General features: G+C 41.0%; 3 protein-coding genes and 1 long non-coding RNA gene across 5 annotated transcripts; 3 read left to right on the forward strand and 1 right to left on the reverse strand.

Annotated features, from left to right (window-relative positions):
- Positions 1 to 4,172: 4,172 nt before the first annotated feature.
- LOC103997862 (protein transport protein Sec61 subunit gamma) lies at positions 4,173 to 7,360 on the forward strand. Its single transcript, XM_009419188.3, has 3 exons — positions 4,173 to 4,356; positions 4,503 to 4,618; positions 7,018 to 7,360. Exons 1-2 carry the CDS (start codon positions 4,188 to 4,190, stop codon positions 4,616 to 4,618), a joined length of 285 nt encoding a protein of 94 aa, XP_009417463.2. The 5' UTR covers positions 4,173 to 4,187; the 3' UTR covers positions 7,018 to 7,360.
- A 552-nt stretch (positions 7,361 to 7,912) lies between these two features.
- Positions 7,913 to 11,087, reverse strand: LOC103997863 (protein CYPRO4-like). The gene is made up of 2 exons (XM_009419190.3): positions 9,465 to 11,087; positions 7,913 to 8,302 (listed from the first exon to the last, which is right to left on the reverse strand). Exons 1-2 carry the CDS (start codon positions 11,085 to 11,087, stop codon positions 8,018 to 8,020), a joined length of 1,908 nt encoding a protein of 635 aa, XP_009417465.2. The 3' UTR covers positions 7,913 to 8,017.
- Positions 11,088 to 11,597: 510 nt separating this feature from the next.
- LOC135593044 (uncharacterized) lies at positions 11,598 to 15,938 on the forward strand. Its single transcript, XR_010479369.1, has 2 exons — positions 11,598 to 11,908; positions 15,063 to 15,938. It is a non-coding gene; the product is annotated as an uncharacterized LOC135593044 (long non-coding RNA).
- A 7,310-nt stretch (positions 15,939 to 23,248) lies between these two features.
- LOC103997864 (protein SMAX1-like) lies at positions 23,249 to 27,378 on the forward strand. Of its 2 annotated transcripts, XM_018831150.2 has the most exons (4): positions 23,249 to 23,540; positions 23,615 to 25,292; positions 25,423 to 25,723; positions 25,802 to 27,378. In XM_018831150.2, exons 2-4 carry the CDS (start codon positions 24,088 to 24,090, stop codon positions 27,263 to 27,265), a joined length of 2,970 nt encoding a protein of 989 aa, XP_018686695.2. In that variant the 5' UTR covers positions 23,249 to 23,540; positions 23,615 to 24,087; the 3' UTR covers positions 27,266 to 27,378. The 2 variants fall into 2 exon arrangements, with proteins under 2 accessions (XP_018686695.2, XP_064938920.1); XM_065082848.1 differs by having other exon boundaries at positions 23,249 to 25,292.
- The last annotated feature ends 249 nt before the right edge of the window (positions 27,379 to 27,627 follow it).

The following is a 27,627-nucleotide window of genomic DNA, read 5'->3' on the forward strand; positions in this document are numbered from 1 at the left end:
CACCGCCCAGGCTATGTCTCCCAGCGAGACTGGGCGGTGCAACCGCCCCAGCCAAGAGGTGCAACCGACCAGGGCTCAGTCTCCGAGCGAGACTGGGCGGTGCAACCTCCTCTATCAGGAGGTAGCACCGCCAGAGCTCAAGTTTCGAGCTCTGCCAGGCGGTGCAACCGCCTGAGCTCGGTCTTCGAGCTCTGGCAGAGCGGTGCAACCGCCCCTGACAGAGAGGTGCAACCGCCTGGGCTCAGTCCTCGAGCTCTGCCAGGCGGTGCAACCTCTCCAGTCAGGAGGTGCAACCGCTTGATCCCGGAATTCCGGGATTTGATCGTTTTGAGCTCCAAATTTGAACTGGGTTGGGGCATATAAATACCCCACCCATTCAGCACTGAAAAGAAATAGACCTACACCGAATTCTTGATCTTTTCTGTGATTCTAAGAGCTCAAATTTGTGTAAAGTCCAAAAGTTCTCCTCTTTTTGTTCTTCAAGTCTTGAGTTGTAAAGAGAGGAGAGAAAGGTTCTGTAAGGGTTATCTCCTGAGCCCGTCAAAAGGAGTGAAACTGTAAAAGGGCAGTTGGCCTTCGCCTATTGAAGGAAGGCCTCTAGTTGACGTCGGTGACCTCGTCGGTGGAGGAAACCAAAAGTGGAGTAGGTCAAGACTGACCGAACCACTCTAAATCTCTGGTTTGCTTTTATTTTGAGCACTTTATCATTACTGCAAACCTCCTACATAGCTACTGCTCTCTGCGCTTTTACGAACAAGTTTCTAAGTTCTGATCTTTCCGAATCTGCATTCAGACGTAAATCGGTGTTTTCGTACGATCTTTACATTGCAGTTTATATTTACGTTTTGATTCTATTTATAACTGCAAACTGTCTTCTGCGCTTTTACGAACGAGTTTCTTTGCAGTTTACATTTACGTTTTGATTCCATTTATAACTGCAAACTGCCTTCTGCGCTTTTACGAACGAGTGTCTAAGTTCATATCTTTCCGAATCTGCGCTTAGACGCAAACTGCGCTTAGACGCAATCTGCGCTTAGACGCAAACTGCGCTTAGACGCAATCTGAGCTTAGACGCAAACTGCGCTTAGATGCAAACTGCGCTTAGACGCAATCTGCATTTAGACGCAAACTGCATTTAGACGCAAACTGCGTAAACTGCGCTTAGACGCAAACTGTGTTTAGACGTAAATTGCATTTAATCATAAGTAATCTTAGAATCGGCTTTTGCATCAAAATAGTTTTTATCGAACGAACGCAGCTTTCGTTTTTAATCGCTGAAAGATTTCCGCTGCACTAATTCACCCCCCCCCCCCTCTTAGTGCTCTCGATCCTAACACCTATAAGGAAGAAAAGATTCTTCCAAACCTTATTATTAGAAGGGGTACTACTAAAATTGAATCCCTATTGAGGAGCCAAGTAGTAGTCTCTTTTTTTTTTGCATAGCTAAAAGTAGGCAGTGAACAGTGTGCGAGTCGAGATAATACTGATATATCAAGATTCTTCGATGAACACTACTAAGTAATACCATAAGTTGTAGAGTCATATATGAGGGTGATATCCTCCACCATTAAAGGCAAGAAACTCACTGGGTGGAGGAAAAAATAAAGTCCTACCTCTATAGCATTAGAAGACAAGCAAAAGGATCTGAACATGTGGTTAAATGGATGGTCATCGAGCCGAGAGATTTTCAAATAAAATTTGACCATAATAGAGTACTTGATCCGTAAGTGATTCATGAGTTATGCACTCATCACTGAGTCTTTATCATACATACTTTTTATAGATTCTAAGACCCATACAATCTTAGAGTTTATGAGAATTAACTCTTATGAAGAGGGGGAGGTCAGAACTTCCTCACCCTTGGGTTGTCTAAGGATGAAGTATTTACCTCCTCGATCGATTGATGATCATGAGATTGGGAGGAACTGGTGTGACAATGGAAAGACATCGCACCTAACGATATAAAGGTAAAAGAGCGAGATGCAAAAAGACCGAGGTGCTGTTGAACCGATATGCCCAAAAAGACACAAAGCTATATAACCAACCTACCTTGGAGGCAATCGAAGCTAAGTAGAGTGGCTCATAAGAGTCTTTGAAGGCTCAAATAAAAGAATGAGCCTCAACCCTCCAATGCTCAAGGGGGATTTATAGGGAGGTGATTAATCTCTATCCACCTACGATGATGGCAAAGTGTCTCTTAGGGTTGATTCCAAAGGGATATCAATTGATGAAGGGATATTTTAGAAAGCATGCAAATGATCAATATGCAAAGACCATCTCAAAAGCCACATAAGTGATTGATGTACGAAAACTACCTCAAAAAGCATGCAAGCAATTGATGTGCAAAGAATATAATGAAAAACATAAATGTATGAGTTGGGAAAACCTAACCCACATTAAAGAAAATTCGTCATGACGAGAGATATAAGACAAAATATGCATAAGACATGTGAGTCGAAAACTCGACCTACTTAAAAAAAAACCCACTATGGTGGGATGCACAAGATAAAATATGCCCGATGTGTCGAGGTCAAGAAGTTCGACTTATGTCAGAAGAAACCCGTCATGGTGGGAGGCATAATATAAAATATACCTAAGGTATGCAAATTGAGAAAACTTAACCCTCGTTAGAAGAAACATGCCATGACGAGAGGCACAAAACAAAATATGCTTGAGGTGCGAAAGTCGAAAAGTTCAACCCGCGTCAGAAGAAACCCGTTACGATAGGAGGTACAAGATAAAATATACTCGAGACATGCAAGTCAAAAAAACCTGACACATATAAGAAGAAACTCGCTATGATGGGAGGCACAAGATAAAATATACTCGAGACACGTAAGTCAAAAAAATCTAACCCGTATAAGACGAAACTTGCCATGGTGGGAGACACAAGACAAAATATACCCAAAGCTTATAAGTTAAGAAAGCTTGACCTACTTCAAAAGAAAGCCACCACTATAAGATACATAAGTCAAAGTATGCCAAGGTGCCAGGTCAAAAAATTTAACCTTTGCCTTCACCCAAGGCGAGGGGATTTGGAAGCCTGACCCCTTCCTTTGCCATGGACGGAGAGGTCGAGAAGGTTGACTCCTACATCCATTGAGTCATGGGGGTCAAAAAGATAGAAGGAGGTCAAGAAACCCGATCTCGTTCAACAAATATGCATCCCTCGATGACACAAAGGTGTGACTATATGTGTCAAATAAGCTAAACGTGCTACTAGGTTATTAATAGATTGAAGAGATATAAGTTTGACATGCTTAATAAATTAGATGTCACTTCAGACTCCTCTCGCAAAAGTCACAAAGCATGCCTTGGAAGGGGGGATAAGTGATAGGGAGTACAGATAATCATCATCCAACACGTAATGATCATGTGAGGCTCATGATGAAAAGAAAAGATGGAGGATACCTTCCATTTGCTTGTCCATATGGATAAAGGTCCAAGGTAAATGATTATGGGCTATCCATCATTTGTTGTCCACGTGGACAAAAGGCCAAGGGGAGACTGTTAAAGGTGGTTATATGCTATTATCTTGTAAAATATTTTATAAAATATTTTATCTATTTATGACTAAGTATAAAAGCCCGTTTTCAATAGAAGGGGAGGAGCTTATCTTTTTTTACTATTAGCGTTCACATTTATATATATTGTATTAGTAATTTAGATGGCAGAGGGATCAAGTTAGGAAACTTCTTTTGACTTTGATTTTTATGCAGGTGATACATCAAGTGCTTGACATTTTTACCTATGAGATACTTTGGATAATCCTACAGATACGAGTCTGGATCTCATCGAGCTAACTAAGACGTTAATAATATTTTTTCTCGTCTAAGTTTCAAAAATACCTCTTTAAATATAAAACATATGCATTGAGTTCATCTTTTATTTAGTTTATTATGAAAAAATTAATTTAACAAATAGAGAAAAAAAGTGTCACTAAAAATTGTGTTTCAAGTCATTGGCGGATTTGAGTTTTGACTTCATTTATCGCGAGAATCCGACCGTCCATTGACCCAGGAGTAGGTCACAGGATCACCCATCAAAAGTTTCACGCATCTCGAAGCGTAGTGGACGCGTCATTCCAATATGGTGGCGGGATCATAGGAACGTTGATTCAATGTAATGTCTCATATCGGACGATTCAGATCAAAAGTTGGAGCACGGCAGTATAAGACCTGGGGGTAATGTATTCTTCCTACTTTGCTTGCCGAGTGCTCGATCTCGATCTCGATCTTAGGGTTTTGCTATCTGCGATCGACATGGATGCCTTGGACTCCGCGGTGGATCCCTTGAGGGAGTTCGCCAAGGACAGCGTCCGCCTCGTCAAGCGCTGCCACAAGCCCGATCGCAAGGGTAAGACGCTCCCATTTCTCATGTCAGATCGTTTCTCCGCTCGATTCGGTCGATTTGCTCGATCGAATGCTTCCTGTCTCTTGGATCTTTGTCTTTTTCCCTAAAACTTGCGCTATTCGTTTGGATCGGCCGGGTCGGGATTGCAGAGTTCTCGAAGGTGGCGGTCCGCACGGCGATCGGGTTCGTGGTGATGGGATTCGTCGGGTTCTTCGTCAAGCTGATCTTTATCCCGATCAACAACATCATTGTCGGCTCCGGTTAGGTAATTGGATCTGAAATCCTTGTGGTCTATGTTGTTGATTCAGCAAAGGAATCGGGTTTTCATGCATTAGGGGTGAAAAATTGTGGTCGCAATACATGAAATAACTTCGACTTAGTCTTTGTGTTTGAAGTGGTTACAGTGTCCGATGCTCTCGATATCTTTCGAAAGAGATGTTTCAGTATTTGGTTTGTCCGATTACTTCTCTTTATTCATAAACTTATCGTCTGAGCAAACTGCTGGTTTTTGTCCATGTCAGCATGATTAAACTTCCACTGGAGGTTTGATGTCACCTGATGGATCCATTACATGCTTAACTCAAATTACGAATATAGCAATGTGGTCCAATGGCACATAAAGGTTAATGACTTTTTAGACGTATGTTTGCAGAAGGCCAATAAGGGATTTGGCTGGCTATGTTTGGAACTCAGATTACAAATATGTTGTTTGTTTAACCTTGTTCACTGTCATTTTGAATTACCTTGGATTTGTGGAAAGGAACATGATTATATTGAAAGGCCAAGATGTCTAGTTAGAGGACACCACCACTTTCGATGATACCTTGAATCTGTCATGCATGAGCAAGCTTCCATTTATCAGAAAAAGGAAGTTGTGCTTGTTTGGAGGCTTTTGTGAATTGATTCTCATAAGTTAAACAAGAGGGTAGTTACAACATTGCTAATCTTTATTTGCCATTTCACATGTGAGTCGACTCTGGGTCTTTTAGTAACTTTATATAACCCTCGATTTTTCCTCTCTCTGTGAGCTATCCATTGTAATTTACCTTGTGTTTCTCATCCTCCCTCTTTCAATTTTTCTCTTTACTTGTGTGAGTGATTGTTTCTCTTTCTTTCAATATTCATCCATTTGCATTGGTAGTCTTTAATCTTTTCCCTTGCTTTTACTTTTACTCTCTCTCTTTGTCTCTCCATGTACAATTGATCAAAACACTATGTGCAATCCTCCTTTGGCCTCTCCATGTGCGTTTGTGTGCATGTTCTTATCATCACCTGTGATCTTTGTTCACCTTTCTTATTGTAATATTTTCAACTTCTGTGTCATTTTCAAAAATTAGAATTGCAATGTGAGGTATAAGCTAAGTTTAAATTTTCTAGGTATCCACTTGTTGGAAGATTCGATTTGGTTCTATTTCATTTAACTTAATTCCTCTTTTGTGGTAATTATCACCTAGCTCCTTGGAAGTAAAACCTGAAGCTTGAATGTCTAGTTTATTCTCATCTATTCTCCATTCTTTGCCAAAGGAACATTTGAAATTAAATAATGCATTAAGTTGAAAATTGAAATGTGTCCATACAACTTGAGTTATCATGCTGGATTATTATTTATATAATTTTTATGGATTTTGCAATTCTAATTGTTTAGGAATATTTTGATGAATGATAATTGATTCAAACCTTGTGAAGCAAGTCCAAGTTCAGGTCTGGGAATGTGTGGTCTCGAGTTGGGCCATATCTAAGCTGAGCCTGGGCTGTGAGCTTTATGAGCCTTTGAGCCTTGAACATGCCGGCTTAATGAAGTTTGGATACAGCTTTTGAGCTTGACTTGGATTATATAAAAGGACAACACTTTCCTGATGCCTTACTCCTGACAAATTGTGATTCCTTGAGTTGTGGACACCCCAAAAAGCCATTATTGCTCTTGGCTCCTATGGTGCCCAGGCCACAAGATCTTCCTCCTTGAGCTGCAAACCTTGCTCCCTCTTCCTCTTGTTCGACGTCCTTGACTGATAACTGCCACCATGGTGTCCTACTCCAACACTTACTTCTACATGGTCACCATTTGCCAACTTTTCTAGTCTCATGTCTCATCTTTTCTGCCTATACCCTCCGCTACTTCCTTGTATGTGCAACCAAGACCTTCAACTATGATAGTCTAGGCAGTAGTAACAGATGCCTATCTCACAGAAAAGGTTATATATATATATATATATATATGTATGTGTGTGTGTGTGTGTGATGAGTTTTTGTCATATTTACCAAAGAAGAATTTCATTGTAATTTGAAGGTGATAGCCCAAACACCTAGGTTATCTCCTTGGTAACTATAACTTCAATGTTCGGGGAGACTTTGATGGTGATATTGCTGGAGTGATTTTATTTAATGAAGGAGTAAGGCAGATCAGGAACACCTTTTGCTATTTAAATTGTAAACCTGCTACTTCGTCTATTTTTCTGCCCATATGCAGTACTGATGCTCACCTTGCTTAATCTTCATAGGTAACAAACGTTTTATATGTAGTACATATAAAATCATGCAAACGTTTGATACATCATGACGATTTTCATAAGCTTTGCACTTGTACTTGACATGCCACTTCATTAAAAGCAAATGCTGCTCCTGTTTGAACCTTTTTCTTTTCTCCTCTGATGTTTCTGGCTGCAGGAGCTTAAGTGGCCCGAGGGGTTGCGTGCTGTTGGACGAGGAAAATGTATTTGCCATCCTATTGGTTTCCCCTGCTCCAGCATTTTTGGTGTCACTGTGAAGAAAACTTGGTACTTGACTTCCATGTATGATCGATAACCTATTACATGGACCTTCTCTGTCTGGAGAGCTATAGATCCAGGTTCTGGTATCAGATATGTCGAATGTAGCGGTAGCATTTGTTTGACATAGTTGCCACATTTTGTTTGCATGGCTATCATCTGCAAAATGTGGGGCGTTAAACTTAAAATTCTTAAAGTGATGCGTGGAATATTCCTCTCTAATCTTAACATTTGATGCTTCACCATGCTCCTCCTCTTAAGCTTGCATGAATCCCTACTGGAGAAGTCCTTGGTGCCATCATCTGCAAGATGTTGACCTGAAGCTTCTTAGCGGAGAGTTGCGGTGGCAACGACAAAAGTCAAGTAAGTTTTTATGTGCCTATCTGTCTGTATATATATATTTCCCTTGGATAAATAATTCTGATGGTAGGATGTTATATGTGCTTTATTTGAACGGAAGGTGCATTTTACCGGAGCAATTATTATAATGTATGTAATAGGACAGGAAAATTTAAGATCATCTAGTGATCAGATCGGTTGCCGACACAATAGAGCCAACCACGTTAAAACAACCCAACATTAAGCGTTTGCAGCTTTCTCTACAGGACAGCTACTGTCATGCGCCAAGGCAATCGACAGGAAGCCTGCATGCACGAGTAAGAGTTTGCTGCTGTCATACATTTAATGTTCTCCAACACCATAACCAAAGAACAGTCGATGATGAAACGCACATCTTAACAACCCTCGAGCAAACAATTTGAATGATATCAACAAAAACATGAGTTTCGATTTTTTTCACATAAGAATGACACCAAAGTAGAGGATCGTAAGAGGTAATGCGAACTAGTACAAGTCGATACAATCCGTGAGGTTCCAGCGGTCAGCAGAGGGGTCGGAAGTCAGTGCCGGCCGCTTGATATACTGAAAGAGCTCACCTTCATTGGGGTTGCCACGACCAGAGGTGCCTCCGGCGAGTCGCTCACCGCAAACTTCTCGTGCATGAAGCGGCTGTCCACGATGGATTCATCTTTGGGGACGATCTTGTAGCAGTAGCAGCTCTTCAGCCCTTCCTGATTCTTGTAGCACTCGTGGTTGCTGTCCTTTACTTGCTGGAAGTTCCAGATGACACTAAAATTGCCGAAAGTCGCAACCAGATGCCTCTCCCGCTTACCATTGTCAGTCACCTGGATGCATAGAAATCACAAAACAATCAACCAAAATATCGATGGAGATGCAAACTGCTGTTAACCACAGGAGACAAAAATGAAAAAGGACGCACAAACAAAAGAAAATTTAACAAAAGAGCGTTAAGAGTAAATGAAAAGAAAAAAAAAAAAGAAAAATGGCGCACATTAGAATGAAAATAAACTTTAGTTTTCATATCCCTTACTTCCGCAGGGATCACATTATGTTTGTAGTACCATTATCCAACAACATACCAACAGCACTATATAAATTCACACCTAAATGGACATATATAATAAGCAAAGAAGCAACCGTGGGGAAACATACAGATTAAGAATATTACAGATGATCGATGCCTCTTGATGTCCAAAGACACCAAGATGGCACAGAGAGAGTTTGGGAGGATAGCATCCACAAAAATAAAGAAAAGAAGCTGACAGAGTGAAAAAGAAAAAGATGTAATTCAGTCTCATATCAAATGTAAAAGGAGATCTGAGCTGGTTTATAGTACTAAATGAATCTATTGCTATTAATCTGAGCTAAAGTATTTTGAGTCACGTAATTCTAGACCTATCAAATTAATGGATCAGTTATTTCATTCAACCGAATCATGACATCAAAGGCATACAAAAAAAACTAAGATGAAGAATACCTAATTAAAGGCATAACTCATGTAACTCTTAAAAAAATATTTTGATTGAGTGTAATGAAAAAAATAACTGCAAAAACATGGAAACACAGAAAAGCTAAAGTTGAAATTTTCTATTGAAAGACAGATTACTTATGAAAGACAGATTTCTATTCAAAAACAGAAAACAAAAAAAGAAACTAAACTTCGAACATGAAGGTGTACACGTTTAATAAACTCGAACTCGGTAGTCACAGAAACGTAAGTTACAATGACTAATTCCTAATTTGAAGAACAACAAAATAATTATAAACTCTAAGATGTCACAGTGAATGTTGTGACTAGAAGACCATGCCAAAAATTACATGAACACAATCAAATATGTTAATCCCAGCGGCCAAAACATTTAGTTCAATCAAATAAATTAAGAAATCAACTAGAACTTGAGCAACAAAAATCAGCAGCAAACATGAATTGGAGATTGTACATTATGCATTTTCAAAAAAGAAAAACTAGGGGAATGTCAGTCATACCCATGAAAACTGTCCCCCACGGAACTTATTGTCGGTGCCAGCCAGCTGCGAGTCCAGTGGAGTAAGCTTCAATAATCTTGGAGCAGCAATCCTGTGACCTCTTCTCCCACTAAATCCAGTCATCTCCCTTCCATCTTTGTCCTTAAAGACTGTGCTTATAAGTATTAGGTATGTGTCTGTTGTGCCCAATACCCACTTTCCATCAAAAGTAACATCCACGTGAGTGATCGGTGATCCAAGTCCAGGGAATGCAGTCTTTGCCACCCTCATAGAACCGTCTGAGTATAACCGTATCTTCCCATTCAGAGATCCCACAACAATAGAACCATCACCTGTGGTAGCAAAGCACTGAAAATTTGTCCCTTTAGAGAACTGGTGACCTTGCTTCCACTGCAACACCGGGGATTCCATTTGAATTGCAATGTTCTGGACCATCCCTCTTTGGTCCCGCAAGTCCCAGCGGCAAAGAGTATTATCATCCAACCCCAAAAAGGTGGACTCTGATGGATCCAACTGAGCACCCTTGCTATCATTTGCTATGTCTTGCATGGTAATATTAGTTCCATCCTTCTCAAACTTCCACTCTGTGACAACCTTCCCCGTTTCAATGTCCAACTGATGAAGCCCAGTTGCACGGGAATTCCCTTGTGCTGGGCTCATCAACAACATATTGGTCTCTGCTTTCATCAAAAGTGCCTTCTTAGGTGTAGAACACCCGCCAGCTCGGCCACCACTTCTCGAAATATTCACTGAAATCCCCTTTCCATGAACCCCATGGCTAAAGTTCCTGAGAACCTGGATCCCAGAGTCACTCACCAAGAAACTGTTGTCAAGTGCACCAAGTGCGAGGCTCTGTATCCCACCTCCATTGGCCTTCTCCTCGAACTCCTCCAGCAAGTCCTGGTTGACCCTGGTCGGCATAGCCAACGGCCCAGGACTGCTTTCAAAGTATTCTTCAGCATCTCCCCAAATGCTCTCTTCTTCTGCCTCTGGTCGCACCCACGCCATGAAATCCTTTCCGAACACCTTCACCTTGTTCGCCTCGTTCGCTGCAAAGCCGTAGGTGTTCTCAAAGAGGCAGCTTTGGTACTGATTCTGGAACTCCCGATACCCTTCCAGCGTGGGGAATTTGATGGCCCACACCCCATCGGCGACGAAATCAACGCGGCGCTGGTCGGGCAACGACTTGAGCTGCAGCTCCGGACCGACCCTGACGCGGACCCTGGCGCCGATCCGCAGGAACCAAGGGGAGGAGGACGGGTTCTCATCCTCGCCGTCGGAGTCGCCAGAGAGCGAGGGCCGAAAGAAAGCGTAGGAGGCGAGCTTGTCGGAGAGGACCCAGCGGGCGGCGGGGGAACTGCCGCCGACGTGGAGGTAGAGCTTGACAGAGTTCGTAGGGCTAGGGTTCTGGGAGGAGGGAGACGGCGAGGAGTAGGGCTTAGTATACTGGAGTTTGAGGGATTGAAGCTGCCGATCCACTTCGTCGAGGGAGTAGGTCGGGGTTAGGGTTTCCCCCGATCGGTGACCGGTTCCTCCTTGGTCTTGTTGTTGTTGTTGTTCTCCCCCTTCTTCTTCGTCGGAATCGGAGAGCTCCAAGGCCTCGCGGCTGTGAGATCCTCCCATGGCGAGCGAGCGAGCGAGCGAGTGTACGAGAAGCGGGCAAGATTTGAAATCGGAAGGGAACTTATAGTGGAGAGAGCGCGGGGATTCGAACTCGATATTAACACCTGCCTTTAGCGGTGAGGGTACCGATCGGAGTCTATGCTAATAATTTTACTACTCCTTGATCATTTACCCGGTAATCTCCGTTACCTTATGATCGTATGACGATGTGGGCCAGGCAGAAACCCCTCGTCTAAAGGTGGGTAAAACTGGCAGTGACTTGTTATTGGGTAAGAAAACTATTTCGTTTTTCATCGCACTCCTAAGCAGGGACCCCGGAAGGTGGGGCCCACGTGGATCTCATGCATGTAGCCAGTCACAAGACTGGTAGGTGACGCTGGTAAGGTAAACATGGTCAAAGAAGAAAGCAAATTTGCGAGACGGCAGAAACGCACCCTTCTTGTTTGCTTTGATCCCATCACCGTTCATATTCCAAAGATGGGTCTACCATCTCAGTGAACGGCTGAGATTTGAGATTGGCCGATACGTGAACACTTGTCTTTTCGAGAGGATCATGTGGCTTCGCCTCCGTCCTCCTCTCCCCTTCCACCCTCCGGAATCCAATCGCAATCCTTCGGATTGGGGTTAGGGTTCCGAGAACCCGCGGTTCGTCGTCTTCTTCTCGCCACGCATCCGGCTGGAAGGTCCTCCGCGAGGTAAGCCGCTTCCCGGTGGTAGAAGGGCGTACCTCGACGGGCAGAAATCTGTGAGGTTCTCCCTTGACCCGACCAAGGAGCTCATTCCCATCGATCTTGTTTCATGGAACCCTTCACTTATCTGTGGTGAGATCCTCAAGCCGACTTATGCTTTCTTGTTGCCATTTCTTTATCAGATTTTGGGGTTGTATCCACGATTGTTGCGCTTGTTCTGTTGGGCAAGAACGACTGATTGGTATAAAAAAGATGTCTTTTTGAATGTTAACCGAACTGTTTATGCTGGTGGATGGGTGCAACACGTGCTCTTTAGTGTTCTTATTAAGGAAGACTTGTATCCAATTGCGCTCCATTAGCATACCATACAAATAGAAATAACTATACTATTTTTTTCCTCGAATCTAGTCATGCTCCATCATGTCGGAAGAACATTCCAATTATATCTTTCTTCCCTTGGTCACTTCCTTATGGAGTAAATATTTTCTTTACAAAATGCTCAAAATTTCAAAATGACTTAAGGATACAAGAATGTTTACCATGCAATGATGCCTTTGCAATTATTTGGCCTATATTCTCTGAATAATTAAAGGCAACAACCATAATAATGCTTACCATGCATTGACATACAGCTTGAATTCGTATATAAACACCCCTTATCTTATTTGTTTCCTTTTGATGAGAGGAATATTAGGATCAGGGAATTGGACATTGAACTTTATATAAAATCTAAATGTTTAGTCATGTAAGCTAATGATAGTCATGATTGAACTACTGTCCAGATGTGGAATGAACCAACAAATGAAGAAAGTAATCATTACTGAAGGGTCTTGTAGTCATGATTGTGCATATTATGGAAAATTATTTAAAGAGAGTGTTGAGAGGGTAAATGCCTTCTGAGGATACTAAAAAAGAAATGCAGCACGTATGTAGTCAATCCTATTTTCATTTGTTATGAAGCTGAATAAGTTGTATTGCCAGGTTGGATTCCATGTGATATTTACTTTGTATCTGACACTTTTGTATTGACATGTTACCATTGATAGGCTCCATTTCAGTTGCAGTCACATTTTTCATGAGTGTTTTCATTCTGGTTCATTAAATATCATCTCAAATGAAACAGCTTAGGTTGCTCTCTAAAGTTAAAAGGAAGTTAATTTCATGTAAGCTGTAGTTTATTGCTGGAGCAAGTTTGCCTTTATTGCAAAGGATTAATGATGGATCCCTTGACAATTATTATCAATGTTTTATTTCCACTGCACTGGTGGAATTTTGAGTACTTCTAATAAACATAAATATTTAATTGAACAAATGCTTGTATCATGCAGATCAGTATCAAGATGTTGTGAACTAGCTGGGACATGCATTAGGATGAAATTGGCAAAGCAAAGTGCATCTGAATTGTTAACTATATAAAGATAATTCCACTGGAAACTTGGAACTGTTGAACAAGCAAAGTTACTTACGCTAGATAATCTGTACATCTTTGTTTCCAAAATGTTACTTCCCGACTTGATTCATCCAAAATCCTTCCAGCTTCATTTGGATATTACTCTGGTCAAGGCAATCAAGGATTTTTTGTGCCGGTATCATGTCTGTTACGTGCCTGTTAGCCTTATGTCAACATGGGATGGAGATTACCATGACATATTGGCATTTCTGCCATATGTGCTGTCCTTGTGGCAGGCACATGTAAATTTATGTGCATGATAGTTGATACTGTATGCAGGCACTGCATGCAGCACCTGCCCTTTCCCGGTGATGATAACCTACCCACTTGTATGGGTGGGACAGAGGACCACTGCAGGTAAATGCAATGTTTTTGACTAATTAACAACAAGCATCAGCATTGGTTAATCTTCCCTTGAATTGCTTACTTTGGTTTGGTTGGCAATTCTTTGTTCATTAGAAAGCGATATAGATACATGTTCCTCTAATCTTATGAACGGATCATCTATGTGCTTGTATTTATAACATTTACATATATTCTTCTATCAAACAAAATATTTGAATCAAACATTGGCACCAACTTTCTAATCTCAATCTTTTGGGATATTAGAACTTGAATATCTTTAATTTTTATTAATGTGTAACTCATGCCGCTGGCTGACATAATAGTTTACTTTGTCAATTTTATGGCACTAAACATTTCAGTCGCTTGTTATGTATGCATTTCTGAGTTTTTCTTACATATTATCCTTGCATCTGTATTTGTCATAGCTAAGCTATATCTTCTTTTTTTCTTTCATCTACTTTTTATCATTCTGTCTCTCAGGCGGATAGAAGAGGAATGAATACCTCTTGCTTGCCACTATTTTACTGTATGAACATGTTTGTTGACATTGAACCAGGTCCTTTTCCTCTTGGTTTGCTTAATGACTACAGAAAGGTCTGTGCTTACACATAACATCTCAGATCTCTTTTTCTTGCTCTTTATCTTGGTTTAATCTGTGTTAGTTGTGTGCATAACTTCTGATTGTTCTTTAAGAGTTTTTACCCAATTTGAGCTATCATCCATTGGCAAGGATGGGGACATACATGGATGAATGATAAGGTGCATCAATACCATTTAGTTTAGATGAGTCACATAGTCCTCTGTGCTTCAAGGTAAGATAGGTCATGGTAGTCATGGCAACAGAACAGTCTTGTGATTTAGCTGACAGGTCTGGAGATTGACTTTTGGATCTGTTGGAAAGCTCCTGCAGGCTTTCCAGAAACCAAAATGTCTTCGAGCATTGGTCTTGGTGTTTGAATACATGAGGCAAGATATTAGATACTGATCTCAGTAGGTTAGCTCTAGTAGATTGTATCTTGTATGATGGATATAATCTGCTAGAGCTAACCTACTGAGATCAGTATCTAACATCTTACAATATGTGATTGCCTATCTAATGAAAATGTGCATAACTAAGAGGTTTGTCATAGTGTTCTTTTATAAGAGTTGATCATATTTACATCAGGAATACTACAGATTCTTTTCACTGGGAGAGGAAAAATCTCCAGTACCTGCTATGTTCAATGCAACTAGGTAAACCGACTCTTTGGTCAAACTGGTTTCTGTTCTTGTATCTGTTCTTTGATGATGTTGTTTGCTTTGGCAATCTCTGTAACAATGCTTGTTTCCTTAAAGGACATTTGGAGGGCATCATCTGGTTGGCAATCTTATTTCTCTTGTGCAAATAAACCAGCTTTCATGCATGCCCATAATTCTGCACCATTCAACGCTTTTTTTTGTTTTTGCATCATATTTTATGATTCAAAATTGCAGGTTCGTTTTTTCTTGCAGATGGATGATCAACTTCTAGACACTATATGTGAGGTTTTTGTATCCTCTTTAAGCACAGAAGGCGCCTGTATTGTTCGAGAGGGTGACCCCGACACAAATGCTTTTCATCAACATATGACAGACTGAAGAGCTCTACTGCTAGTAGAGGTGGAACTGGTTTCTTCAATTCTGTGATGCACAGGCCTAGTGATTTCTGTGGTAAGGAACTTCTTGATTGGGCTCTTCTTCCAAAGGCCATGGTGAACTTGCCTTCCTCTAAGAATTGTAAGAACACTGGCTAAAGTTGAGGCCTTTGGAAAAGCTGAAAGCTGCAGCACTCTCCATTTCTACTCTCATCACTGGAGGACATGGGCTGCCTGCTTCATTCAGGCAGCTTGGCATCGCTACAGGAGGAGAAAGATGGCAAAGGATTTGAGTAGGAGGGAATCATTTAACTCCCGGATGGATGCGTCCCGGATGGATGCGTCGATGCTGAAAGAAGATGAAGTCAACATAATTCCACGAGTACTTCTCACCCAAAACAAAATCTTGTGTTCACAGTTCTAGCTAGGTTAGCCTCACTTCTCTGTGGACACTTGTGATTGGTTATCATTGAACCTGTTATGAGGACACCTGCTTGCTTCTCACCAGATTACAGTTGAAAGAGAAATTCAGATGAGCAAGGGTTTGTACTTGATAAAATATGATGTTGAGGATGTAAATCTTCATCCAAACAAATCTATACGCATGGCTACTCTGATAATGTGGTATCATCTTAACTGAGTACAAGTTAAGATCGTTTCTAAACAGAATGGCATGCCTGCTGTACAATCTAGATGTATTTATCAGTGTAATCTTGTTCAGGATGAAATCGTCACCATATTGTGTTTTCAGTAATTTTGGGTTCATCTCCATCTTTCTAATCCTACCTTCAACTTTTTATTCAACTATTGGTGTTTTGGCCTTTCTTTCATCATATAAAATCGTATCATAGTAAACAATGATTACTAATCATAGTTATCATTGTAAACCTTTTGCTTTGTTTGAGCAGAACACTTTTAAAGAGATTATTTGTGTATTAGTTCTTAAATGTGAGTGAGAGTAGAAAAGGATCAGCTCTGAGAGAACAAAAGAGGGAGGGGCCCTCCTGACATCAAGTCAGATTGTCAAAAATGGCCTCATCATCTTCAAGTTGAATTGGATTCTTTCCTCTGGTGCATGTCAAATTGAATTAGCTCTTCTTCTGTTGCTTCTTTAGATTGGATCAGCTTTTTTATTGCCTCATTGAAATGCCTCAGACACCACAGGTGAAAAGTGGAAGCTCCTTCAAGCATATATACCCATGGAATCACTTGGGACCAGAAACAAAATGACTTGCACTACTTGCTGAAACCATGAGCATTCTCTTCAGAGTCCAATCCACTCTCCCAATCTTAGAAATTGAGGTTAGATAGAATGTTAAGAAAAAGCTTTCTACTCCAGAGGAATCATCAGCCTTCTGTTGTGCAAAAGTGGGTTCCTTTTTGTGGCCCAGTTTTAAGGAAACCAATGACAAAAACAATGGAGTTAAAAAGAGAGGGAATGAATGAATGACTTTATGCAGAGAGAAAGTAAGCTTTCTGAGTGCACTCCACTTGGCAAATTGTCCATGTTGTAGACATCTTTTTTTCACTTTAACTTTTTGTAATGATTCTTCTTTCCTCATCTGTTGCTCAGATGATTGATAGTGTCAACTGCCCTCATCTCTGTAAAGGCAGAACCTTTTCCATCTATTATGGTCACTACCACTGGCCAAAGAGTAGCAAGGCCCAGTCAAGTGCTTTCATTATCTCTCAAGGAGGAGAGAGAGAGAGAGAGGTGGAAGGATGAGGGAAGCAAGGCATGAGCCTTTTTGAGTGGGGAAGTGAGGGTTAAAGCATGATGGTGTCATGTAGATGTGGTTTGGTAGAGATGGACAAGGGGAAGACAACTCTCAAGGAAAGTCCATGGCACCACCCTTCAAAGCAACTGCTACTTTTGTAAAGGGGAGATCCAAAGGAACTTTTCACAGGGCTGGCTTGCTGTCAATGCCCCTTTTATCTTCTGAGCTCATCATGATAGTATTGATGATGGTTTCCTTTTTTGCTTTGTTAATATCATAACTGCTATCTTTTGATGTTTGCCATTGTCTCATTTTATGTAAGTGACAGTGTTTTAATTATTCGAGAACTGACTATTATATTATTAATTAAATTAAAAGTACTTAAATTTCTCTGTATGATTTCTAATAAAATCTTCTTATTTTTTTTTCCTCTCGTACTATCATTGATACTAATCATCTCACATCTTCTAATTATAATATCCATACGTCTTATTAGTATATGTTCATCGTATCTTAAATAATTCTCCTTATTTTATCCTCGAACGAATCTTCATATAATGAAATATTTTTTTTTACAGTTTTCTCTAATAATTTCAAACATCAGTATTCTCGTATGTCACATATTTTATAAATAACAGTAACAAAAAAACCAAAAATACATAAAAATTTTTTTTACAAAAATAGTGACAGCAGGAATTGTCCTTATTTAGAGAGAGATTATGATTAAGTACTCAGATGTCCATTCCATAACAATTTTATGTAAAATTGCTTTAAGACAAGAAAAGAAGAAGAAGAAGAAGATTGCGACCAAGATCTAGATAATCATCAAAAGAACATTTATAAACTTAATCACGAGGAGGACGATGACAACCATATATATATACATGATGTCGAAGATAATGAAAATTTTTCATCCATGAAGGTCTAATAGAATATTTATTGCCAAGTTCTTAACTTTGTAAATAATAAAAAATAATTATTTAATTTCCATTGTTGAACAATCCACTTCATTAACCAACGAGAAGAAAAGCACAAACCCTTCTTAATCAAATGAAAAGCAACTGTTATCCGATCATAAAGAGAAGAAAAGTAGGCGGAAAGTTTCACAAGCTTTAGGTAAGTAGCAAATGGACAAAATCAGTGACAAGTAGACATTAGAAATTGAAGAAGATAAAAATCTTCAATAGTCAATCAGATAACCTCAACATAAGTCGATTAAAAAATATATAAAAAAAATATTTTTGTGTAACTTTTAACCGAGGCATAATTATCGAGATTTGAAACTTCTCGCTCTTACGGGTATCTAATATATTTTAGAAATCTGACTTGAGCATCACAAAGATCACATCGAAAACCTCATGTTCTTCGTCGGATTAGAACTAAATTGATCAACCTTCCCACCAACACCTTTTACCATCAATTAATTTTTTTAATTATTTATTAGCCCTTTATCTTAGCGATTAATACCATCACACATGATCGAAGAGACATGAAATGATCATAATTTTCATGTAAATTAAAATTAATCATTTACGATTTACGATTGAGTGAAATTACTCATTTACGATTCCAATAAACAATTCAAGTCATAAAAAAACAATTCTATTTACGATTTTAATGGACTGAAGGTTGGTAATCCCCATATAACTTATTGCTTTGTTTCAATACATCGAACCTAATATGATCCCTTCCTAGCTCTATTTAATAGTATGCTTTCAGAACTCTCAGCTGATACAAGCATTTAATATTCATATTACATGATAGTTGAATGAAAAAAGTAAATCTAGAAAAAGAATATCTCATAAGACATTATATATGATGTCGATGTGCACTAACTCAGATGGTAAAGACATCCGATTTCCTTTCAAAGGATCGAATCTTGGTTGTCTATTTTTCTCATGCCTATCTTACGTGATGTGTACATCACTGCACAAAACTGTGTGCTTGAATGCCAAAGGACAAAAAAGAAAAAAGTAAATATTATCCGACACCAAAATAACAAAATTGCATCACATTTCTTCTTATTACAGCAAGATTGTCCAACGTGAAGGAGGGCTCAGATCCGATCTTAGTTTGAATTTAAGTTTATGGTAAATTTAATATCAGGAGATAAGTGGGTTGGACAAGGATTCTATAAAAAAAATTACGTTAAGAGCTCCCTAATAAGGGATTTGAAGGATTTCAAAAGAATTTAAGTATACATAAGGTTCTTTTGTAATGAAGTCTAGAATCATTGTATTCGAGGTCATGGTTAAATGTTTGAAATGGTTATGTGCTTTCTTTGACAATCATATAGTATCGAACCCATAAAACATAAGGTAAGCTGAGTTAACTTTCTAGATAACTAATTCTATAGGATTGAATTAGTTGCTATATCATCCAAATGATTATGAGGTATCAACCGCATAATGGAAAGGTGTTCATAATCTTTCATTAGCCCTCCCATCAACAGTCATGATGTAACTTATGCAAAACTTCCTATTTAACTATTCAATCTTTAAAATAATGCTTTGTACTGATTCGATGTCATTGAAATAATACTTTGGGGATCATATTATTATTAAAATAATATTTTATGTTTATTTGACTACTATAATCAGAATAGTACTTTGAGCCATTTCAATTATGTTTGTTGATGGAATAGAACCTTAGGCTATTTTGATTGCACTGTTATCGTAACAACCCGTAAAATTATTTTAGTCATACTACCATCAAAATGTTTTGAGACATTTTTGACTATGCTATGGTGGGAATAGGCTATTTTGATTGCACTGTTATTGTAATAACCTTAGGCTATTTGACTATGTTTTGATTGCATCTTGGGCCATTTCATTTTGTCGGAATAGCGCCTTAGGTTATTTAAGTTATATTGCTATTCGAATAACACATTGGGTCATTTTGATCATCATGTTGTTATCAAAATAATGTCTTAGGCTATTTCGGTTACACTACCATTAAAATAATATTTTAGATTATTTCATGTAATCGTTCGAATTGCACCTTAAGTCATTCGGAGGTGCTATTGTCAGAGTAGCACCTTAGATCGTTTGAGCCATGTTGTCATTGAAAAATTGGCTTGGATCATTTCGATCATTAGTGATGAAATAACATCTTTGGTTATTTTAGTTGCATTGTTAACTAGATAATGTCTTTGGCTATTTTGGCTATGCTATTATTAGGATATATTTTTTGATCAATTTAGCATACACTGCTATCAAGGAAATGCTTCTTAGATAATTTCTCAATCTGTGTGACTATCAAAAGATATTTTTGGACTGATTAGGCCATGTTGTTGTGGAGGAAGATATTATTGTTATATTCAATCATATCATTATAGAAGGATGCTTCATGACCAATTCAATTGTGTTTTCATAGAGGGATGCTTTATGATCGAATTTAGCTACAACATCATTTAGAGAGCTTTGTGCTCGATTTTGATCACATCATTGTAAAAGGATACTTCTTGGTTAATTGGTTATGTTATTGTACAGGGATGCTTCATGACCGAGATTGGCCATGTCAAACATCTAAGGACACTTTTGATTGATTTTGATTGCATCGTTATAAAAGGATGTTTCTTAATCGATTGATCATATTATTATATATGAATGCTTCATAGTTGGGTTTAGTCATGTTGTCATTGAGGGAGACCTTAGGTTTGACCATGTCATTATTGAGGAATGTTTTATGGTTGGGTTCAACTATATTATTATAGATGTGTTAAAAATTATCTCTTCAAGTAGTTCAGTCATATATTAAGAACCACCTCTTTAGGTAATTCAATTGTACTAGTGTAAAGAATTATTTCTTTAGATATATCGATAGTATTGGTGTTGAGAATCACCTCTTTAGGTGGTTCAATCGTATTAACATTAGAAGTCGCCTCTTTAGGTGGTTCAATCATGTTAGTATCAATCATCTCTTCTGGGTAGTTTAATCATATTGACATTGGGAATTGCTTCTTCACATGGTTTGTTATATTGGTGGCTCCCTAACAAAACCCTTTAATACCTTAGTAAGGGATTCAGAGGATTCGATCAAGTGTCAAGTCTAAGTGTTGAAAAAAATTTAAGTACAAGAGAATGCACTTAAGAGGTCTCTTTTTTAGTGAAGTCTAGAACCATTGTATTCGTGGAGGTTGTGATTAAATGCATAAAACTATTAAGTGCTTTCTTCAATCATAGATGCAATCATATTGCATTGAACTAAAAAAACTCAGGGTAATAGTTGGCTAAGTCAACTTCCTAGATAATTGATGACTTCATAGGCTAATTTAATCACATTATCAGAATAGCACTTTAGGTCATTTCGATCGTGTTGTCGATGAAATAGAACCTTGTGCCATTTTGGTCATATTACCATCGAAATAACCCCTTAGTTCGTTTCAATCATGCTACCATCAAAATAGTGTTTTGGACCTTTTTGACTATGCTATGGTCCACCTTAGGCCATTTCGTGCTGTCAAAATAGTGCCTTGGATTCAAAATAGAGCCTTGGGTTATTTCAATTATATTGTCATTTGAATAACATCTTAAGTCATTTCAATCATCTCATTGTCATCAAAATAGTATCTTGGGCCTTTTCAATCGCACTACCATTGGAATAACATATTGGGTTGTTTCATCTATGCTATCATTGGAATTGCACCTTAGGTCGTTCAGAGCATTACTATTGAAATAGCGTCTTGGATCGTTTGGTCCACTGCCATTAAAATAATGACTTGGGCCATTTTGACTACTATTGATGAAATAACACCTTGGGTTGTTTCAATTACACTATCATCAATATAATGATTTTGGCTATTTCGATCATACTATTATTAGGAGATACTTCTAAGCAAATTTAGCTTATGTTGCTATTAAAATATACTTATTAGTCAATTTTTCAACCTATGTGATCGTCAAAAAATATTTTTTGATCGATTAGGCCATATTATCGTGGAGAAAGATTTATAGTTAGATTTAGTCACATCATTTTAGAAGGATGCTTCTTAGTCAATTCAATCATGTTATCATAGAGGGACGCTTCATGATCGAGTTTGGCTACATTGTCGTCGAGGGACGCTTTGTGCTTTATTTCGATTGTGTCATTACATAAGGATATTTCTTAGTCGATTGATTATGTTACTGTATAGGCATGCTTCATAATCAAGATTGGCTACATCAACACCTAGTGATGCTTTATGATTGATTTCAATCACATCATTATAAAAGGATACTTGTTGGTCAATTGGTCACATTATTGTATATAAATATTTCATAGTTGGGTTTGGTTACATTGTTGTTGAGAGACGCTTCGATCGTGTCATTGCCACACTTTATGGTTGTGTTTAGCTATATTATTATAGAGGTGTTGAGAATTCTCTTTAGGAGGTTCAATTGTGTAAGGCAGTTCGACCATATTGGTGTAAGGAATTATTTCTTTAAGTAATTTGATTGTATTGGTGCTGAGAATCACCTCTTTGGGTGGTTCGACAATATTAGTGTTAGAAGCCTCCTCTTTGGGTGATTCGATTGTATTGGTGTCAAGAGCCATCTTTTTCATGTAGTTCAATCATGTTGATATTGAGAATTAGTTATTTACGTGATTTGTCGTATTGGTGGCGAAAGCCATATCTCTTCGGATAGTTTGACCATATTAGTGTTGAGAATCATTTTTTCGAATGGTTCAACTATGTTGGTATTAGGAATTGTCTCTTTAGATAGTTTGATTGTGTTAGTATCGAGAACCACCTCTCCAAGTGATTCAAGCATATTATCATACTACTTAATCCCGTAAAAAGATAACATGATATAATTGTAGCCTTCCGTGTTATTGCTCAAGCGCAATGATAGCTCGGAGCGATGCTTAAGTCAATAAGAGATTCAGAAGATTCAATCAAGTGTCAAATATAAATATTAAAAAATTAACTCCAAGAGAATATACTCGAGGGATCTTTTTTAGTGAGATATATGACTATTATGTCCAACAAGTTAATGATTAAATGTCCGATCATATAGGACTAAACGAGCTATTATATTATTTTAAAAAAATAATAAAATATCAATCATAAAACAGTGAGATATCGATCAACCAACCTTCCACGAATGATCATTGGCACGTCTCCGATCAACGTAACATGATATGAAATATTACAACAGTATGTGGTAGATTAAAGGCGGGCGTGGCCTGTGGGAGCTGCAGTAATAATTAAAGGCAGAGGCCGAGCTTTGACGAAAAGCTGGTGACGGACTAATAAACAACACACGAAGTGGTTAATCGCATTCATTCCCTCGCTCTTCTTCCCCGACCCACCCCCACCTACTACCGAGAAGCGCGCAGGAATAGGGGAGTGGCAGGCGAAAGCGAGCGGGCGTGCGAGTTGTGTTCCAGAGAAATATAATGATGCTCGTCTGTGTCCTCCCACCGATCCCTCCGTCAGCCTTTGTGGTCTTTGGCTGCAACTTTACAAGTACACGGTAAGAGAGATAAGACTTGTTTACGCTTAAAGGTTGAATGGATAGAAAGTTACTGCGACAGTGCATCAGCATCGTGTGCTTAGTTTAGTGGAAGGGAAAAGGGTCGATGAAGAAGGGCAGGTGGGAAGGTGACAATAGGCAGCAGTTGAACTACAAGAGCTGATCGAGATAAATACGCAGGTAATTGTCATTCTCTTATCTTCGCCATGGTTGAATATTTCCTGGTCTTGATGTCACCAATGGCTGCTTTTTAGCTGCTCCAGCTTCTGTGTTTGTGGAATGCTGTCCTTTTGCTGGTAGATATAGCTGCGATGGCTCAGCTTGAGTTGTTCCATTGGAGGACAAAAGGTGGTGTCATCTATTTCCTCCGCCCTTATCAGTCCAGAGGTCATGAGAGGAAACCTTAACCAAAATATATGGTTCCGAAAGAAAACGTGCTTCTCTTTGTTGTTCTTGTTGGTTTTGTTGTGTATACCTTCCACCACATCTCTCTCTCTCTCTTTCTCCGTGATTCCCAGTCTACATCATCTCTCTTATAATCTTTGTTCTATACTCTCTCTCTCTCTCTCTTGTATAGGTGAAACTGTGTCGTACGTTCTTCTATATTGTCGAGCTTCGTAGTTCTTCTTGTTGTTAGTTGGAGCTGCAGACAAAAACAGGGATCGTTGCGTGGATTTATATTGGATATTGCGGAGAGAGAAAGAGAGAGAGAGAGAGAGAGGAAGCGATGAGGACGGAGGTGGCAACGATGCAGCAGATGCTGACGCCGGAGGCGGCAGCGGTTTTGGTGCGGTCTATTGAGGAAGCGGACCGGCGTCGTCACGGCCAGACGACGCCGCTCCACGTGGCCGCCAACCTCCTGGCGGCGCCCTCGGGGCTCCTCCGCCGCGCTTGCACTGTTTCCCACCCGCTCCTCGCTTCCTCATCCCACCCCCTCCACTGCCGCGCCCTCGACCTCTGCTTCTCCGTCGCGCTCGATCGCCTCCCGGCCAGTGCAACCGGCTCCGACGCCGAGCAGCCGCCGCTCTCCAATGCGCTCGTCGCCGCCGTGAAGCGCGCCCAGGCGCACCAGCGCCGCGGCTGCCTCGACCAGCAGCAGCCCCCGCTGCTCGCCATCAGGGTCGAGCTCGGCCACCTCGTCGTCTCGATTCTTGATGATCCCTCCGTCAGCCGCGTGATGCGCGAGGCCGGCTTCTCAAGCCCCGCCGTGAAAACCGCCATCGAGCAGTCACTCTCCTCCAATTCTGCCACAGTCGCCAATTCGCCGAGCCATCCGGTCACGAGGAACGTGTACCTTAGTCCTCTGTTGCGGCAGCAGGAGAGAGGCGGGCAGGACGCGAGCAAGAGGGAGGATGTCATGAAGGTGCTGGAGATAATGACGAGGCCGAAGAAGAGGAATCCGGTGCTTGTCGGAGACTCCGACGCGGCGTCGGTTATGGAGGAGGTGCTGCTGACGATCGAAAAGGAGCAGCTTGGGATCGACACTCCGGCATCACTACGTTCGGCACAGGTGGTGTCCTTGGAGAAGGAATTCATGTTTCTGGAGCGAAGCCTGATACCCGTGAAGATCAACGAATTATATGGCTTTCTGGAACCCAAGATTCGTGATTGCTCCATCAGTGGCGGCGTGGGAGGTCTAATTCTTGATCTGGGGGACTTGAAGTGGCTCGTGGAGAACCCAGGCGGACATGGAGCGAGCCCAGTTCAGCAACAGCAGCAGACAGGCCGTGCGGTGGTCACGGAGATGGGGCGACTGTTGGCCAGGCTGCGAGAAGACGACGGAGCCGGAAGCAGAGTTTGGGTGGTCGGAACGGCGACATGCGCCACGTACCTGAGATGCCAGGTCTACCACCCGACGATGGAGGTAGACTGGGACCTCCAAGCTCTGCCCATCGCGCCGAGGTCGCCCCCGCTCGCTGGCCTGTTCCCCAGGTTCAAAACTCTGCCACCACTCTGTTCCTCGCTGTTATGTCTTGTCCGCCATTGCCTCAGACTGGTTTTCTCGTCAATGCTTATCTTGCTCTGCTCATTTTAATTCATGGTGATTCTTGCATGATTCCAGGCCCGGGAGCAATAGTGGAAGCCTAAGCAACTCGGCCACAGTCGTTGCACAGCCAAAACTGTCACCGGCCTCTGGTGCCGCTGCCATCGGACTGAGTCGAGCTTTGGAGAACACCAAGTGTTGGCAGCCGATAGCTTTGTGCCATCTTTGCATGCAGGGCTATCAGCTTGAGCTGGCTAAGACCGTATCAGAAGAATCTGAGAGCCATTCTTCGGAGCCCAGAGAGGATACGAAGGGAACTCTGCCTCGGTGGTTGCAGAATGCAGTTCCCAGCAGGAAACCAGCGTCTGATCACCTTCAGGTTAGAATCGACTGCCGCTCTCGTTTTCATTCCCTTGAATCCAAATAATGAACGCCCTAAATATGTACTGTTCTGCAGAGGAATGAGCAAGAGCTTCTTCAGAAGCAAAAGGTTGAGGAATTGCTGGGGAAATGGCGTGGCAGATGCACTCGCCTGCACCTAACTCGCTCCCCTCGTCCACAGCAGTTTCTTGAACCGAGATTACTAGCAGTCTCAGGAACCATTTCGCCGACTCAAGGTAGCAGTGATCACAGTCTGAAGCTGAACTCGGTGGAGCACCAAACCAGCCCACCAGTGAAGACCGACCTTGTTCTGGGGCTTTCGCAGCCTCTCGATACCCCATCGCAGAAGCCCCGTAGCGAGTGCATCGAAGACTCATCGAGACAACGCAATACAATCACAGGTGTCTCAGATGTTGTTGCTCTGCAGAGGCTCCGTAGTGGCCTAACCGACGCCGTCAGCTGGCAGCCGGAGGCTGCCTCTGCCATTGCCACTGCAGTGACGCGACGGGTGTCCGGGAACCGAGGACTACGCAGCGCTGGGGCGAAGGCTGGCTCATGGCTGCTCTTCACAGGACCCGATAAGGTTGGAAAGTGGAAGATGGCCTCTGCCTTATCGGAGCTTGTTTTCAACACTGCACCGATCAGAATCCACCTCGGTGACGACGGGGAATCGGATGTGAGCTTTCGTGGTAAGACTTCGCTTGACCGTGTTGCTGAGGCCATCCAGCAGAACCCTTTCTCCTTAATCGTGCTCGAAGACGTCGATCATGCCAACACTCTGGCTAGGAGGGCTATCAAGCGTGCTATTGAAACCGGCCGGCTTGTGGATTCTCGCCGACAGGAGGTCGGTCTCGGGAGCATCATCTTCATCCTCATTTCAGATTGGTGGCCTGACGATCTCAGGAACTCAGAGAACTGCCATGGTGCTAAATCCAGGTGGCAATTGGAGCTCTCCTTCGGGGAAAAGAGCAGGAAGCATCGTGCAGATTGGACGTCGAAGAATGATCAGCCGATGAAACAGAGAAAGCAGTCCTACCTTTCTCTCGACTTGAATCTGGCTGTCAGCAGAGATGAAGACGATGATGATGCCGAAGAAGGTTCATGGAATTCCAGTGACCTCACAATGGAGCACGACCGCAAGTTTGGGCAGCTCGCCGTCGACCCCCCGACATCATCATACGCTTCTGAGCTAATAGATCTATTGAGCGAAGCAATTGTGTTTAAGCCCGTAGATCTTAGCACGATAAGGAAGACAGTGTCGGATTCCATTTCATCGAGATTTATGAGAACCATGGGCAACCAGCAACCCTTGGAGATAGACGAAGATGCACTGGATCGAATAGCTGGCGGAGTTTGGCAGAGCGGAGCCACCAATGTATTCGACGAATGGTTCGACAGGGTGTTGGTTCCCAGCATCAATCAGATGAGGAGCAATTCGGATGTCAGCGACAGAACTATCATAAGGTTAACGTCGGTGAAGGGCGGCTGCGCTGGGAATTCGCTGCCGAGCTCCGTTAGCATCGCCATAGATGGAGCTTGAAGGGCACGACGATGCGCATATGGAGCATGTTAGGAACTAACTATTCATACGGGGAGATGGAAGCCTTTGATGAAACTATGTTCTGTAAACGTATCTATCTAATTCTTCACTAATCTTTTGTCCTCCTATAAATGGCTCACTTCCACGTTCCATAACCTTTCACTTTGTTCCAATAGGAGGAACGCTTTTATCATTAAGATATATTTTCCTAATAGTAACAATTTATCCTGTAAAATATTTATTAGAGCATATTTTGACAGTGCAAACGAGGCACTTATCTACCAAATACTATAATCTATCAAAAATAATAGAATCGACTTGTTTATTTATGGGCAATTTCTTTCAACATGTCCATCTTTTTT

Source organism: Musa acuminata, chromosome BXJ1-9 (genome assembly GCF_036884655.1).
Source record: "Musa acuminata AAA Group cultivar baxijiao chromosome BXJ1-9, Cavendish_Baxijiao_AAA, whole genome shotgun sequence".
Classification (NCBI taxonomy): domain Eukaryota; kingdom Viridiplantae; phylum Streptophyta; class Magnoliopsida; order Zingiberales; family Musaceae; genus Musa; species Musa acuminata.

Excerpts from the sequence above, each read along its gene's own strand:
- LOC103997862 (XM_009419188.3), top strand. The coding sequence starts at position 4,188 with ATGTATTCTTCCTACTTTGCTTGCCGAGTGCTCGATCTCGATCTCGAT. Across the intron at positions 4,357-4,502 it reads CCACAAGCCCGATCGCAAGG|AGTTCTCGAAGGTGGCGGTC; the intron begins GTAAGACGCTCC and ends TCGGGATTGCAG.
- LOC103997863 (XM_009419190.3), bottom strand. The coding sequence starts at position 11,087 with ATGGGAGGATCTCACAGCCGCGAGGCCTTGGAGCTCTCCGATTCCGAC. Across the intron at positions 8,303-9,464 it reads GTGGGGGACAGTTTTCATGG|GTGACTGACAATGGTAAGCG; the intron begins GTATGACTGACA and ends CTATGCATCCAG.
- LOC103997864 (XM_065082848.1), top strand. The coding sequence starts at position 24,088 with ATGAGGACGGAGGTGGCAACGATGCAGCAGATGCTGACGCCGGAGGCG. Across the intron at positions 25,293-25,422 it reads CTCGCTGGCCTGTTCCCCAG|GCCCGGGAGCAATAGTGGAA; the intron begins GTTCAAAACTCT and ends GCATGATTCCAG. Across the intron at positions 25,724-25,801 it reads CAGCGTCTGATCACCTTCAG|AGGAATGAGCAAGAGCTTCT; the intron begins GTTAGAATCGAC and ends ACTGTTCTGCAG.